This window comes from Sebastes fasciatus, chromosome 4 (genome assembly GCF_043250625.1).
Source record: "Sebastes fasciatus isolate fSebFas1 chromosome 4, fSebFas1.pri, whole genome shotgun sequence".
NCBI classification, from domain to species: Eukaryota; Metazoa; Chordata; class Actinopteri; order Perciformes; family Sebastidae; genus Sebastes; species Sebastes fasciatus.
In genome coordinates, this window is record NC_133798.1 from 9,745,206 (window position 1) to 9,761,970 (window position 16,765).

The 16,765-nt window shown below is 41.6% G+C and overlaps 1 protein-coding gene across 4 annotated transcripts in view; it reads right to left on the reverse strand.

Annotated features, from left to right (window-relative positions):
- LOC141765705 (solute carrier family 66 member 2) overlaps window positions 1–16,765 on the reverse strand; it is a 62,184-nt gene that overhangs the window by 13,774 nt on the left and 31,645 nt on the right. For all 4 annotated transcript variants that reach the window (XM_074631897.1, XM_074631900.1, XM_074631899.1 and 1 more), the window contains one exon: window positions 8,753–8,969. In XM_074631897.1, the coding sequence (XP_074487998.1) occupies window positions 8,753–8,969 (217 nt within the window). The remainder of the gene's footprint in view (window positions 1–8,752; window positions 8,970–16,765) is intronic.

The following is a 16,765-nucleotide window of genomic DNA, read 5'->3' on the forward strand; positions in this document are numbered from 1 at the left end:
TCTGCCCCCCTGCCTCTACTCCTGTCAACTGTCTCTTTATCTTCTTGTCCCAGTCTCCTCTGGTGCCTTTCACCTTGTCCACTGCCCAAGGGATGGATGGATGGATATTGGGAAGAATGAATGAAGGAAAAGCCAACTGGAAAAAAAGAAAGTTTCTTGCAGGCACAGAGCGGACTGCTATTTTGTTTCTGCACAACTGCACATAATTGTGAGTGAGTTTCTTATTTCTGAGAACATATTGTGACCAAAAGTATGTCGTTGGACATATTTTCCACTACTGTTGTGGAAATAAGTAGGCAACTGATCATAAATTAAACCCAGCGCAGGCTTAAAGCTGTAAGTGGGGAATCACAATTTGTATGTGAGACTTCTCCAGGGGGGGGGGGGGGTTACATAGTACTTGTAATTGCTTGATAATACATACACAACTCCATGGGAAGATACACACTAGAGCAGCATGGGGTGATGTTTAAAGCTTCAAAGAGCTTCAATCACCTCTTTTCCTTCTCTTTTTCAGCATAACTATGCATGTGTGCATTGACATGATGTGTGTGTCCACGCATCTTTGTATGCAAGTGTGCGCCCACACATGAGGGTGTGTGTGAGGTGATTTGGCAGCGGGGCTGTAGCTCTCCCTGAGGAGGGGGCAGATAGAGAGACGAAAATCAAAGGGCCCAACGAGAGAGAAGCCGAGCTGCTCTTAACCCACAAACTATGAATTATGCATGTTGATCGATCGCACACGGGCAAACAACGAAAAGTTTCCAACCTGCCAGAAAGAGATGGATTCTACTTTACCAAATGAGCGGAGGGGAGGTGAGGAGAAGGAGTATGACACAGAGTTTGAATTGGGATATTTTAGGTACTTTTTGCTGAGAATGTAAACAAGCCAGAAAATGAGCCGAGCAAAATGAGATGGCATATTTGGTGATGGCTATTTCAGCATAACAACAAAATAATGCCCTATTTATCGTAGCTTTGTTTACGCAAGGCTACATCTTCTAAACCAGTAGTAACCATACAGGTGATTCAGATCAACACAATGACAAAATGTTCCCATTATATGTGATAGATAAAACATAATTTACAGGAGGATTCAAACACTGAAGCAACATTTCCCATTAAATTAGTGATGAAACATAATTGTACTGATGGATAGACACAAGGAATTCCTCAATTGTTTCAGATAAAAGGAAAGAGCAAGTCACACTGTAACCCAGGCTGGCTCACTATATGATTACACATTATAATGTGAGCGGGCTGAAGTTTATGGGATAATCTAGTGTCAGTCAAGACCAGCTAATGCCTGGTTCAGACTACACTGTATTTTTGATGGTTACAATGGTCACAATGTCAGATTAGGTGATTGAGAGTCATAAATTCTTGACATGACTACACGTCGGTCCCCGACCACTCATCGGCGGTCGTCTTTCACTCTATGCTTGACCGGTCAAACGGACGGAACACGTCATGGAAGACAAAAAAAATCAAACACGCTAGACTTTCTGTCTGGACGTCGTGAGGCATCCCAGACGCGGCGTCGATTGTCTATCTATGACACACTACATGAGATAAAACGATATACATTTTCGACACGACACTCATTATCGTTCCCGATTCCAGCCGGGCTGATATTGTGTAGTCTGTACCAGCCATAAACCGAAACCAAGTCAGGACCAAGACCGGAGTGTATTGAGACCGAGACAAGACCAAGAGTTTAAGGGGTTGTGACCAAGACCAGTACAAGTCCCACACTGCATGATACACTTGGATAAAATGTGTAATATGCAAACCAGAGGCACTCCACAGATAGATCCACATTCCCATAAAAACACCTCACCACCCACCGAGATTCCTCTTCATTCACCTCTTTAATTGCCATATAAATATATATAACAATTTAGTCTTACCCTGCAGCTGTGGTCTTGACCGGTTTTGAAATAAATCCAGAGTCCTCTTTGTTTGAGACCGAAGGCCGATCTCAAGTGCTACAACACTGGTCTGCACTACATGCCTAAATAATACAGATTTTTTGGATATAAAAGCAACTGTCCCTCCCTCTTTCCCATCACTGAGGTGCCCTTGAGCAAAGGCCCTAAACCTGAACTGCTCCAGTGGAGCTGGTCAGTGACCTTCAGATCAGACTGTGGTTGTCCTGGGCTGCTTCCAGATGTGAATGTTTATAATTGCATGATTGAATGAATTTACTTTTTTTTTGCACATTTAGCCCTCGAGCTTATTTCCATGACCTCATATTGTTTCAAAAAAATTGGAGTACTACATGCTGTTCAGTCGAAGAATAAAGCGGTTTCTAGTTATTCATGAAACACTGACTTCACACAGAGATGCGAGGTTTTCATCTGACAGCGTTTGGTTGTTGAGCTATGCTGTCACCTGCTTGGCATTTGAAAGCACTCATTACTCAGGTGGAAGCTACAACTGAATGGTAAAGTTGTGATTTGTTTATATAAACAACAATGTGTTTTTGTGAGTGATTGCTCAGCACTCTCTGCTCGGCTGCCTGGGGAGTCCGCCTGTTTTTCTCTTTCCTCTCATTAAACTTTATTTATTTTGCCTCCTTTCCAGTTCTCCTCTCACAGCTCTCCACCAAAAGCTGCCAACTTTCACAATGTCACTCGGTGACAGCGGAGGGGACACTGACGGTGGCAGTGTGTCTGTCCTGATGACTGAAAACTACTCTATGCAGACAAATACACGGACACTTATCTGTCAGTTTCCTTTCCTTTGACAGTTCCTCTATTGTCTCTCTTTCAATTCAATTTACTGCTCTTTATTGTCATAAAAGTGACAAGAGTAGTCAAAAAAACCTACATTCAATTGAGTCCATGAAAAGAATAGAATATAAACATAAACAGCTGTCCCCGCTGCACATTCAGCTCCCATTCCCTCTTTCTGTCACTCTGTGTCACTCACACCTTCACAGCTAGCTGCTTGTTTCTTGCTCTCAGCTCTGGGTAACACCCTTCAAGCGTTAATGGTGGTCCTATTACCATGTCCCTTCAATGGCAGCCTAATGGTGGTTTCACATTTTAACTCTAGGCCATTTCGGACAAAGGGTCAGAACCTTTACAGTCTGGCCCTGGAGGATATCATGCAGACACTGTGATGACCTCCAGAAACTTTGTGACCTGTGAACCAGAGTTGTGTGTCCCAAAAGGGAGCACATCTGGAAGGTGAGTTTGAGGACAGTGGCTGCATATAATGGTACATGTGCACAATCTTCTAGATATGGCAGAACTGGGTGGAAGACGATTTAATTAAAGAATATACAGTTTTAGGGCTGGGTATTGTTAAAAAATGATGATGCCAGTAATAATACCAGTACCCTTAAAGTGACACCGATGATGGGTACTTCCTTCGATACCCATCATGTGAATGGAGGCTGAGTGTGTGTCCCACTGACATTAGTACATGTTTACTTAACCAGTGTACATTCAGGGATTTTGTATTTGTGTCTCTCCGTGTGAGATATGTGCGTGTATGCATGGCATGAGGGTGTGCATTTTCGTGCTTACATAGTATAGCTTGTAAGCAGAGCACATATAATAATGTTTGTGAGGGTGTAAGTTAACACGATCAAAGCCATTGCACTAGTCCGTGCAATAGCTCTCGCTGTTCAATTATTGTCTGTCTTGGGGCAAGACAAGACAGGATATTGTGTTTTCAGAACTCACATTTTCTTTTTGTTTCTACAGTACATGGTGGAAGAGAAACTTGGGGTGTTTTTGCCGTGTCTAGTCTTGTGGTTGTACTGTGGGAATACATTTATGAATGCATTATTCTTATTTTTGTGAGTAAACAAATAAAGCAAGACACCATATAAATTTGAGTGCATTTGGAAACACATTTCTACAAATAATCCTTCCGATACGATACCACATTCTTTTCCATAATAACAATGAACTAGCGTAATTGCATACAATATAAACCACACACACACACACAAATATTTGGAAGTGCAATCTTCTTTGAACCGAAGTTTAAAGGTTTATTAAGATGAAAGTTCTAAGATGAAAACGCGGACAACATCCAGACCGGACAACGCTGTGGTAGCGACCTGTCAATAATAATCCAGCATTAATTGGCTTCAGTTTTCAGACCCGGAGGTTGCCCACTGGAAAGTACCTTTTAAGTGCAGTAAACAGAAGAGGCGAGAAATAAAGGGGGCTCACTTTCAGATGTGACTTCTCTCATTTCTGCAATCTACATTTCCCCTATACTGTATATACTTTATTTCTTCTCTATCACATACTGATGTTTTTTCTATACCTCATCCAGTCTTGCCTCTCTCTCTCTCTCTTTTATAGTATCTTTCCATCACCACTCTGTCCCTTCCTCCGTTTCCCGGGAGAAGTGGTATGAGTGTGAATGTGTGCGCACACATGCACATGTGCAAAGTGTCCAGGCAGCATAATTACGCTGAGCGCGATTGAACGTGCCTGTGTGTATGTGTGTGTGTGTGTGTGTGTCTCTCTCTGAGTGAAGGTAATCATTTGGGCGAGCTGGAAAAGGTGAGCAGTCCTTGATGAAATGGATCCATAAGACTCACCATCGCACCTTAGTAATAGGACTCTGGGGAATCTGACTGAACAACAACAAGTAACTGTTTCACATGGGATGGCATGAGAGGAAGGGCAAACTATGTGCTGAGTCGTCATATCTGGAAAACAGTTTATTCAAGCTTAACTGAACAAATGGGAGAGTCCTTAAGTACACGTGATGAGGGTCAAAAGATCTAATACACGTTATGCACACGGAGACAGAAGTGCTGAATTGGCTGGTTTCAACCCTGCAGGGTCGTTCGTCCAATTAGCTTGGGGAGATCGATAGCGAGGATCGAAAATATTCACGTTGAAATCACAGTGCTTTCTCGAAAGAATCATTTAATATTGAAGAAGCGGATTCCAACAACTGTGTTGTTTTTGGTGGCTTGCTACAACACTGGTTCATCATCACATTACTCAGCATGCCGGGACTTTTCCATAGATCTGAGTTTAGCGAATTGATGTTCCTAACTTCTTCATCAGTCATCTCAGAGGCCTAATGTAGTGTTATTGTGTATTTAATCTTCGGCGTCACTCTGAGTTGAATGGGCGCTCACAGGAAGTGCAAACCCAGATGTACACCCTGAGGACACTTTATGTGAAATGGGGCATATTACAGAGGAAGAACACCATTCATACGGTAAATCACCTATACTGCATTACTTGAAGAGTTCAAAACTAAAGTATATTCAGATCTTATTTCTTGTGTTTATGGATGCATGAGTGATATGAGAAACAATATGAGCAGGCTTGACTGAATTTTCCTCTGTTGTGTTTCAGTATAAAAGCTACTGTGACGACACTGAGTGACAGTAAATCCAGAGAAAACACGGAGCGGGTCTTAAAGAAGAATTTTAGATATACAGCAAAGACTGTGGAGAACACTGAGTAGATGGCACCTCTGTCACCTGTCTGTGGTGAAACAGATTGTCTCTCAAGGGAAAAACATATACACCACCTTCATGAATCATGAATACTCTTTTCCCAAGTGTACACTATTTCTATGGTATTCTGATCCTTTGGGGAATCAACAAAAAACTAAAATACAAAACAAAATATAACATGTGAATGAGGACAGAACAATGGAGAAAATAGCAGAGGGTTGAGTAAGCTGGAAAAGGAGAAGAAGATAATGTATCTGCAAAAGACAAACTGTAAACTGTAGCCTCAACAGGTACCCCTGTTAATGTCAGTCTGAGCAACTAATCTGGGCTGTCAATCACAGCAGCAGGTGTTCCTCAAACCCAGATTGTCTGTGTAAAGCATGTTATGCATTTCATTCAAAAAATAAAAACATTAAAGCTGAAATGAGTGGTTAATTCATAGAAAACTGTATTTTCAATATCATATAAGCCATTTTTATTAGCAATGCTAGCTGCGTGGCTCTAGGGAAGTCGGCAATGTCGGTCTGTCGGACTGTCCATCACTTTGGTCAAGACTGAAATATCTCAACAACTACATTTGTCCAGACATTAATGTCAAGTTCAGGATGAATTGCAATAATTTGCCCGATATTTTGGTTTATGACCTGCAAAACTAATGACATTTCCATCAGCTACTTTCTATTAAGTCCTAATTAGCAAATGTTGGCATGCTAACACGCTCATTAGAATTAACATGGGAATCATTACACCAGCTAAACATCAGCAGGTTAGCATTGTCATTGTGAGCATGTTATCATGCTGACGTTAGTGTTGAGCTCAAAGCACTGCTAGCATGGCTGTAGACTGCTAGTCTTGTTGGGGCAACAATGCTAACCATTTCCAAGTTCACAGCTTCTCCATTGTGACAACTTTCTGCTACTCTTTGTCTTATGCAACTGCACTGTAACTTTTATTCTTGTATTTTATACTTGTCTTATTCTATTCTAGCTTTTTTTTATTTCTATTATCTTGTCTCTTTAATGACTGTTTTTATTTGTACTTGAATATCCTTTTGTGGTGTGTTTCTTTTGCACTTTGTCTCGATGCTTTTGATGTTTTATGTAAAAGCACTTTGAATTGCCTTGTTGCTGAAATATGCTATTTAAATAAAATTGCCTTGCCTTGTGTGATAGTAAACTATAGGCTTTGGACTGTTAGTTGGACAAAACAAGCAATTCAATTACATCATCGTGAGCATTGGGAAATTGTGATTTTGCATTTTTCATGATTTTCTGACATTTAATAGAGGAAATGATCACTTGATTAATAAAAAAAAATCAACGATTAATCAATAATGAAAAAAATTGTTGGTTGCAGCCCTTAAAAACACATATTTTGTCATTTTACATTGTATGAAAGAATTTTGAGTCAAGATATGGAAAACAAAACCCATCCTAACTCCAGGGATAGTTGATAATTCTATCTGACGTCACTGCAGAATCCTAATTTTAGGATCATCGTCGTATCCCCCTGGTATGCATGTTAACTGTCTGACGTCTTTACTTCCTGAATATCCACTGAAAACAAAATGACAGGGGCTATGTCCTGGAGAGAAAAAGTTCAATATGTTGCTTCGTCTCTAGAGGCTCTTTTCAGAGATGAATGACAAGCAAAGCATACAACTACACCACACACACACGCGCACGCACACGCGCACACACACACAGAGACACACACACACACACACACACACACACACACACACACACACACACACACACACACACACACACACAGAGACACACACACACAGTATGCGTAGTGTGTGCACTGATGACGGACAAGAGACATAATGAGGAAATAATGGTCATAATTACCAAGAGGTTCTGTGCCATTAGGGGCGTAATTGATCTCACAGTCCTCTACCTGAGAGGCTAATCAACACACACATTGGCCTTTTTACACGCTGACATAATCTTAACAATCAAAATGCAAGCCAAGCCTTTTGCTTGCCCCCCACCTTCACCCTCTACCGCCTCTTTCCATTCAAGTTCACCTTTAATTGAACGTAGGTACAGACTTAACCACGGGAATTAGCTCAAAATAGACGTTGACCGATGGTGGATTTTTTAAAGGCAAACAATAGTTTGGAGCAGGTAAAAAGCCGATAGCTGGTTAATCGGCCGATATCTTCTTTACTTCTGCAGCAGCCTAGTCGGCTACTTTTGCATACACCGTTTTTACTAAACCAGCTTTTGTAACTCTGAATTTAATCATTAGTTAGAGAATATCTTGAAGTGTGATTTCTTGGATTACATCGGTGGAATATGATCTATTTATTTATTTGCAATGGGCGATGTGGCGTTCTGTGGTTTACAGTACGACTGTCCAGGATTACTTCTGTTGCGTGTCCTGTTACATTGTTAAATGCACACAAAGCATTAATGTTTGTGCATATTCCCGGGATAAGGAGGATCCTTAAGTGTTTGATTTGATTTCATGAATGGATGGTTACGTGGCTGGATTATTTGGAAGAGAGAATGACAAATTGGTACAGTAAGTTATAGTAAAAATTAATTATTTATTTTCCTCCCTGTCTGCCTGTCTTGAATCTGGGACAAACAGCTGATAGTGTTGCGTTATATATTCGAAAGATAACTTTTTTTCCTCCCCCTCTGCCTTGCCTCCATGCAAAACGGGGATGTAGGCCATGTACATGTGTGACTGGTGGTGGCTGTGCAGCCATCGGCCACTATCAGAGCCCAGTTCAACCGATAATGATAGTTTGTAAAACGTCCTATCGGCCAACGATCGGTTTACCTCTAGCTCAAAATGTGGCATGTAATAATGCCATCGAGAACATTTCTTGGAGGGAATATGTTGATTCTTTTAACTGATTTTAGAGGGCAAATAAGTTGATATTTCACAGTATTATCATCACCTTTTTTCTTTCTCTCATTAGTGTAGTTTAAACATGAGGCCTGAAAGGAGGGCGTCACTATTCAACATCGGTAATGCATCTACCCTTGTCAATGAAACTGATGGATAACTGTTAGATAATTGTTTATGACTCAGTCTTTGGGTTTATCCAAGCCTTGACTCACTGTTCTAATGACTATAAATGACCTTATTAGCATATTTTGCTCAGGAGAATATAAATTACTCTCACTCCCTGCACATTAAGGTTAATGAGAGTACTTTCCATGTGGTGTTAGGGAGCACTAATAAAGTTCTGTGGCAGTGTGCCACTGTGTGCCGGTTTGAGTAGTACAGTGAGTTATGAGCTTCCTGCAGAGCTCTGCTCGACCTCGAAGCGTGCCGTACCTCATGCCTTTGGTGGAGCGGTTGTGGAAGTTTTGCAGAAGCTGCGGGACGCCCAACATGGCCTCGAACATCACGGCCAGGGAGCCCAGCGTCTCCACGAAAACGGCAGAGTCCAGCAGCAGCATGGTGACGACTGCGCACACCACGGTAAAGCCGAAGCAGAAGAGCAGGTAGTCCTCGAACGCGCTCCACTTCCAGAAGTAGCGAAAGTCCAAGTCTGGAGAGGAGAGAGAACAAAGCAGACACAGAGAGACAATTGAACCTACACTCAATACTTGTCTGCAGTATTCTTTACAGTCTGGAAAAACAAAATTGAATGGATGTGACAGGTAGAGGAAACAGAATGGAAAGTGGAGATTGGGCAAAAGTGTGGGAGGATTTAAAGCTAAGTAAGCAGACGGAAGAGTCTGGAGAGATGATTGAATAAAGAGAGTAAGAGTGAGGAAGTGCATGTGTGTGTGTGTGAGTGTTTGCAGTGCTGAAAGGTGAGAAGGTTCTTACAGTATGTGCGAATGGAAACAGAAGAGCAACATCGACAGGCAGTGATTGAAAGCGGCGAGGCAAATATAGCGAGGAAAAAAAGACGAGAGGAAGGAATAAGAGCGTTCCATTAAAGGATGCATAGAAATTCTGCAAAGACAGCACTCCTAAATCAATACCGTGCACATGCATAAGTGAATGGAACAAAGATAAATGGTCTACTCGAAGGCTTCTACATTTCTATTACTTTGGAATAACCTGGCCCTTGGTGAGGCCAGGCTATACATTTAGAAAGTGTATTACCCTCGTCTTAATGCTATCTTTCCACTGACACAACTCTATTTATCATGTGTGGCTTTTGTAATCCACTGATAAATACAGCGCTGTTCTCTAAAACAGCTACTCAACTTGAATGGAAGGGCTGGCTGGCACCACTGACAGAATAGAAAAGTCAGTGATTTTGAATTAGAATTGAACCAAGACTAAGTGGTCCAGCAACCTAAAACAACGTCCCTCCTATCAGCTGGTTCGGGAGCTGCCAAGGAAAGCTCATGAGGGGAAACATAAGGCCCGCTACATCTACATTCTCGTCACCATCGGACATCTACTCAATGGACCATAATGTGAAATAATGGACAGTCTCTCATTGCTTATGTATGACCATGGAGCCGTAGAAAAGCAGCTGACATTAGCTAAAGGGGATTGATGGCTTAATAAGAGCACATTAGTTAGCGCGGGGACTCAAGTGTGACGCGGCATACTGCCAAGCACCCGGCAGCAACATGTTCCGCTGTTACCTTTCACGCTGGCTGAATAGGCCGCACCTATATGAAGAAAATGGCATGTGTGTCCTTGAATTTCTACATAGACGAGAGACACATGTTGGGAGCAAAGGCTGATAAGAAAAACCTTTGAAAATGCGTCAGTTTTAGAGCTGCAACAGATTATTTTCATTGGTGATTAGTTGTATTGATTATTTTTCTTTTGGTTAACAATTTGATCTAGAAAATGTTAATAAAATGGAGTTATATATATTGGCTCTTTTTGTGATAAATGACTTAAAAGTGTAACATCTTGCAGATTGCAACTCCTCCCGTGTGTGCCAAGCGTGTAGGATTGCTACGGTGGCCAATGTGAAAACGTGATTGCCCTATCTAGAGCTGTTGCCAATGTGTAGAGTGTGTGTACGTGGGAAGTGATGGTGAAGCAAGAGAGAGAGAGCGGCGGCGGCGAATGTGTGTGAGCGAACAAGTGAGCGAGTGGAGCAGAAGAGAAATTTGTTTAGCTCTGAGAATACCAAGTGAATGTACAGTGGTAGTTGCAGTTTGTGCAGAAATAAACGAGGGTTAACTCTGGAGCGAGTAACATTATCGACTCTGGGCTACTGTAGAAACATGGCGGACTCCGTGGAGAGCACCCACTCCCTATGTAGATATAAATGGCTCATTCAAATGTAACGAAAACACTAAAGAAAATCCAATAGATCATCCTAATTGTTACACTCTGGTCCTTTAAACTATGAATCAAAATTGTTGTTAATTAATCTTTTGTTTGATATCATTTTATCAGTTAAATGAGCAATAGTTCCAGCAGAAGTTTGGTCAGGACGTTGATTATTATTAAGAATTGGACTGGACACCAGTGCTCAAACAATTAAACAATTAATAGTAATAGACTAGTTAAATGAAAATGAATTAATGACAATTTTGACAACCAACTGAAAAAAAAGTGTTTGCTGTTCACAGTCTCTTAAATGTGTGGATCTGCTTGCTTTTCAAAATGTTTTATTGTTGTTAAATGAACACCTTTGGCTTTTATGACTGTTCATCAAACAGAAATGAACAATTAGAAACATCACTTTCAGCTCTCAGAGGCGTTCTTGTGCTATTTAAAATGAATGAATGAATGAATGAATGAAAGAATCAAAGATACCGATACATGATAACGTGTTAATGCAAATTTGTTTTAACGCCACTAATTCTTTTTTAGGAAAAGCGTGAAGATACTGGTATCTTATGAAATTAAAAAACCTTCCATTGGTACCAACCATGTCATAATAGCTCGTCGCAGAGGCTAAATAACGCTCCAAACTTGCGCTAAATTTTGGCGAGGAAAAACTGGCATGGTCATTTTCAAAGGGGTCCCTTGACCTCTGACCTCAAGATATGTGAATGAAAATGGGTTCTATGTGTACCCACGAGTCTCCCCTTTACAGACATGCCAACTTTATGATAATCACATGCAGTTTTGGGCAAATCATAGTCATACATTTGCATAAAGCAAGCATATTTGTCCACTCCCATGTTGATAAGAGTATTAAATACTTGACAAATCTCTCTTGAAGGTACACTTTGAACAAATAGAAAAAATGTGTGATTAACTTGCGATCAATTGCAATTAACTATGGGAAATCACGCGATTAATACAAATATTTTAATCAATTGACAGCCCTAGTTATAAATCCTCTCAATGTTCAAAGGTACATACAGGTATTTTCCATCATGTGAGGTAAAAATTCTGAATTATGTTTACTTTTGAGGAGACTCAAATTGCAACGGCCTGCCAAAAGGGATATTGGAAACCCAGTATATATTCCAGCCAACTTTTTCATTGTAATCACTAGACTAGAGGAGCACTTTCAGTTTTAAGTGCTTCTCTGTCTGAACATCATCCATTAATATTATCTCACATACTGTACATATATGGTCACACAAAATATTCAGCGCGCACACACACACGCACACACACAGACACACAGAGACACCCAACAACACCAGGCTGGGACGTTTCCCGTTCCACTCCAGTGAGCTGTATCTGATGTTGCGTCCTGGGACAGACCGAGTGAGACATCTTGCAGCGAGTGCAGCGTGGCATGTTTGTGGCAAACAGCGAGCGTGATTAATGGCTTTATTATCGAGAGCCACAAAAGACACATCGCCCACAGCTGACGACACACACACACACACACACACACATGGAAGGTGGGAGAAGAGAGCGATACAAGACACACACACACACACACACACACACACACACACACACATATGCTTCTCAGCTCTCTCACACACATACTACTTGACAAACGCGGACTCTCGGGGCGTGACATGTGTCTGTCCTCGCAAACTATGACACTGACAGAAGCCAAAGAGCTGAAGACAGAGGACCTGGCACATTTGAGCTCTTACTCACAAGTGCCTCTTCACTCTTGGTGCCCCCTTTACTTCAACACAACATCAAACTTGAGTCATTGCAGACAGTGGCGGCTGGCAGAGGGAGACTGGAGAGGCTTAGAGGCTGCCCTTTTATCGGCAACATAAAAGCCCTTTCATTTCCTTTTGAATGAGGCCAGGGTGGTGAAGTATAAACATGCTGACAGCAGCAACAATGAGAGGAGTGCTATTTCAAAACTACTGTCAACTTTTCAGTGTATAAAAAGACTCCCGCTGAGCCTCTCTCACATTTTCATCTCTCGATTTTTAATTCAGCTTTCCCCTCCCTCTCCTGCTTATCGTCAGCACACACACACACACACACACACTCAGACACCAAAAATGCTCTTCTCTTGTCCTCTCTTACCAAGCCAATCTATTTTCATACAGAAAGCAACACACCCACTTCCCCTCCTCATATCCTGGCTCCCTCTCTCTCACTTATACAGCCTTGTATGTTTACCTGCATGATCAAATTGCCCGGAAGAGTATAATGAGGAGAGAAAGCTATGCATCATTCATGGAGTCATCTCTCTTATTTGTCCTATATCGAGCATCATCCCAGGCGTTCTTCTTTCCCTGACCAGAGGCCTGTACTACGAAGCCGGATTTGCGGTTAGCGAGGTAACTTCAGGGTTAACTCCGGGTTTTCCATCCTACGAAGGTGGTTCACTTCTTACCGGGGTAGATCATCATGGCAATTTATGCTGAACGGCTTAACCTGCTCCGGAGCAGGTTATGTTTCCAGATAAGAGATCAACTCGTATAAAAGCACCTCCTACTGACCAATCAAAGCTCGGTGCGTAGATCGTATGTTAATATTACACAAATACGAAGAAGTTAAAGTCATAATCCAGGCTAAAAATGACACAGTTTAAACTGACAAATGCAGGAAGAACAGCTGGTTGTATGATGTGGGTGCTTACCGCTTTGAATTATGTTTTTAAATTTATTTTTTTACTTGCTCTCAAGTCCGTTTCACACCGCCAGAGTCGGGGACGCAGCTGAAAGAAGGCTGAAATAGTCATACACGCCTCGCCATTACCAAAGTGTATAATAAAGTGTAATCCATGCATCCAATATATTCTGAAAGCTATTTATATTTCACTGCCCCATCTAGAAGACTATATCTGACTTTTGAGAATTCCGTTCAATTAATAAGTCTGTTAATTTTACGCATTCACACATCGGCAATTTTTTTCTTTGGCCAGCTGTCCTTCCTGCATTTGGCAGCTTCAGCTGTGTTACTTTTAGCCTGGATTGTGTGTTTAACTTCTTCGTATTTGTCTCATATTATAGTTCGCTCCTCCTTTGAAAAATGTTCCGCTCTGCTGACAGTAGACTTGTCCATGTTAGTGATTGTTCACATGCTGCAAACACCGCCCCTTTTGATGCAATATACACCTCAAGTGCAACTTTGTTTACATTTTATTTATTACATCTACCTATTTTACAAGTGCAATTACCTCTGTTTACATTACATCTATTTTGATATTTTATACTTCTAGTGTAACACTTCTGTTTATATTTATTTATTACATCTACTTTACCTGTTTTATTTGCTTTATAACTGTGTGTGTTTTACCTGTTATATGTTTTATCTGCCTCATTTAGTCTTGTCAAGTGTTTGTTTTAAAGCACTGACCAGAAGTGGCAACTGTGAATCCCGTTGTATTTAATACAATGACAATAAAGCTTTCTATTCTATTCTATTCTAAGTGAACGCACTCGTCAACACTGGGTTGATTTACCGAGTTGATAACAAGCGTTGTAGGACCGCTTTGCAGGATCTCGTTTGTTAGGGTTAGTTAAGCCAGATAACGAGAAGATACCCTGGGTATGTTGAACTCGCTTCGTAGTACAGGCCTCTGCTCACTTCCTTCCTCTCAATCTGTTTTTGTTTTTCACCCACCTCGCTGATTTAAAAAAAAAAAAAGCGTCTTCACTTCACACACCTCCTCTGTGGCTGCTGTCCTGTCACCCTAGGACAGGACAAGACACGTAGCCTGGCCTTTTCCAAACAGCGTCCTCCTGTCTGCCGTGTGTCGAGGCCAGGGCCGCACTTCAAAGACCCCCAGAGACTCTGGAGTGCCAGGAGGAGGCGAGGCGCTCCCTTCTTCACACAGACTCTCTGTTTACACAAAGCCCATACAAGATCAAACAATTCAATTACTAAAACGGGCGAGGAAGCGGCCGCGAGGATGTCAATAACCGCGTATGAAGTTACTCAGGGAAGATGAGAAGTTGCTCGGCCAGGATAAGTCAATCAATTTTTGTGCGCGTCTGTTCAGGTGTAAGTCCGCAGTTGTGACAGCCTTAGTGGGTCTATCTGGGGTGCAGCATTATGGCGACTTTGTTTCAGCGCTTGTTAGAGCTTAAGAGCTGCACAGAGGAAGGAGAGAGGATGATTAGAGGGCGAGCGAGTCAGGAAGAGAGGGAGAGCAGCCTTGAGTCAGTCGAGCAGATATATGGAGACTAAACTCGCGGTATTTCCTATCAGGCCGAGCAGAGAAAGAAGAACAACACGGAGAGCTGAGGGTAGAGAGACAGAGACGAGGATGGACGCTGACAGCTAGAGAGCTTCGAGATATGCTGACTCAGCGCTGTCAGCCTGCGAGCGGAGCGACTCAGCTCTGCGGAGTCTGCTCTGTGTGTATTTTAAGACGTGTGAAAGTTGCTGCCTGAGATCTCTTGACGTCTGTCTTTCGGATACTCGGTTCACTGGCATCAACTGGGAACAGGTGGGGATTCGTGTAGGACATGCAGAATTTAGTGAACTTTTCAGATTATGATAATAGTTAAAAAAACACTACTTTTTTTAGTAGGGATGCACCGATTCGACTTTTTCAGTCCCGATACCGATAGCAATACCTGGGCTGTGGGTATCAGCCGATACCAAGTACCGATCCGATACCAGTGTTTAATTAATAAGCTGTATGCTTCACTGTGTGGAAGTGACTGGGATCATTCTTTGACTTAAACATTGCTTTCCCAAAATGTTACAAATAAATACATAGATCTAAATTTACTGAATTATTATTTACTATAAAAAATAATAAATTGTACACCAGCAACTTGGTAAAAAATCTTCAAAATTAACAGGAATTACAATACAAGTGTAAACCTTTTTAACGCAGCAACAAATTGATCAAAACTTACACAAGAATCAAAATTCCAGTATATAACGTATGAAGTATATAAACATCGAATTTGATTGAATAGATCGGCCCCTATGTCACCAATATCCGATCCAGCTATTTGAGTCAGTATCGGCCCGGTATCCGATATCGGTTTCTGGATTGGCGCATCTCTATTTTCTAGTAGTGGTTGTAGTAGATCAGGCTGACAACGCAAGGGAATAACTTACTTACTATACCATCCTAAACTGATCCAGAATCTGGTCAAGGGCCATCTCACAATATCTATGAGCTGAGCCTGCGGACCGCCTTTTCTTTTTCAGCTCCACGAAGAGTATTGACATCACAGGCACACCAGAAAACAAATCCTCTTATACCGTCTTGACAAGCTTTAATAAGGACACCACGGGCGCTCTGCAATCATGTGGACGGACAGAAAGTCACTGAACCGTTCTAAACTCTCTCTCTCTCTCTCTCAGACAGACTGAAAACCAAAGAAAGAGGGGCTTGTTACAAACAGAACTTAGTTCGCCAGCAGAAGAACAAGTCCGAGTGAAGACGGATAGTAAGGGGTCCACTTCTCTCTGTGTCTCCCTCTCTCTCCGTCAGCTCTCTGAATAATACAAAAGCTTCTAAAATAATGTCCACTCATTAAGTTACTGTGTGAACACAGAAGAACAAATTGCCTTCCCAGTGGAATTAGTCTCTTGAACTAGTTTATATTTAACTTGAGAGCAGAAAAACTTCATTACACATTTGGTTAATTTACTAAGCAAAATATAAGTAATTTTTTAACTTCTTTGCATACACTAATAACAAAATCAGTTTCAGCTTTTGAGCTAGAGAAAAGGTACAGATATCATATGAATCTAGAAAGCCTAAGGAATCCATTGGTACCATGACATGCTAGCTTGTTGGGAAGGAGGGCTCGGTAACGCTCCAAAGTCAGGCTCAATTTTGGCCAGGAAAAACTGGCATGGCCATTTTTAAAGGGGTCTCTTGACCTCTGACCTCAAGGTATGTGAATGGAAATGGGTTCTATGGGTACCCACGAGTCTCCCCTTTACAGCCATGCCCACTTTATGATAATCACATGTGGTTTTGGGCCAAAAACATGCAGTTATTTGAATGCAGTATAAATATGCTATTTGAATATTTCTGCATACTGGGGTCCCTAAACAGTCTTG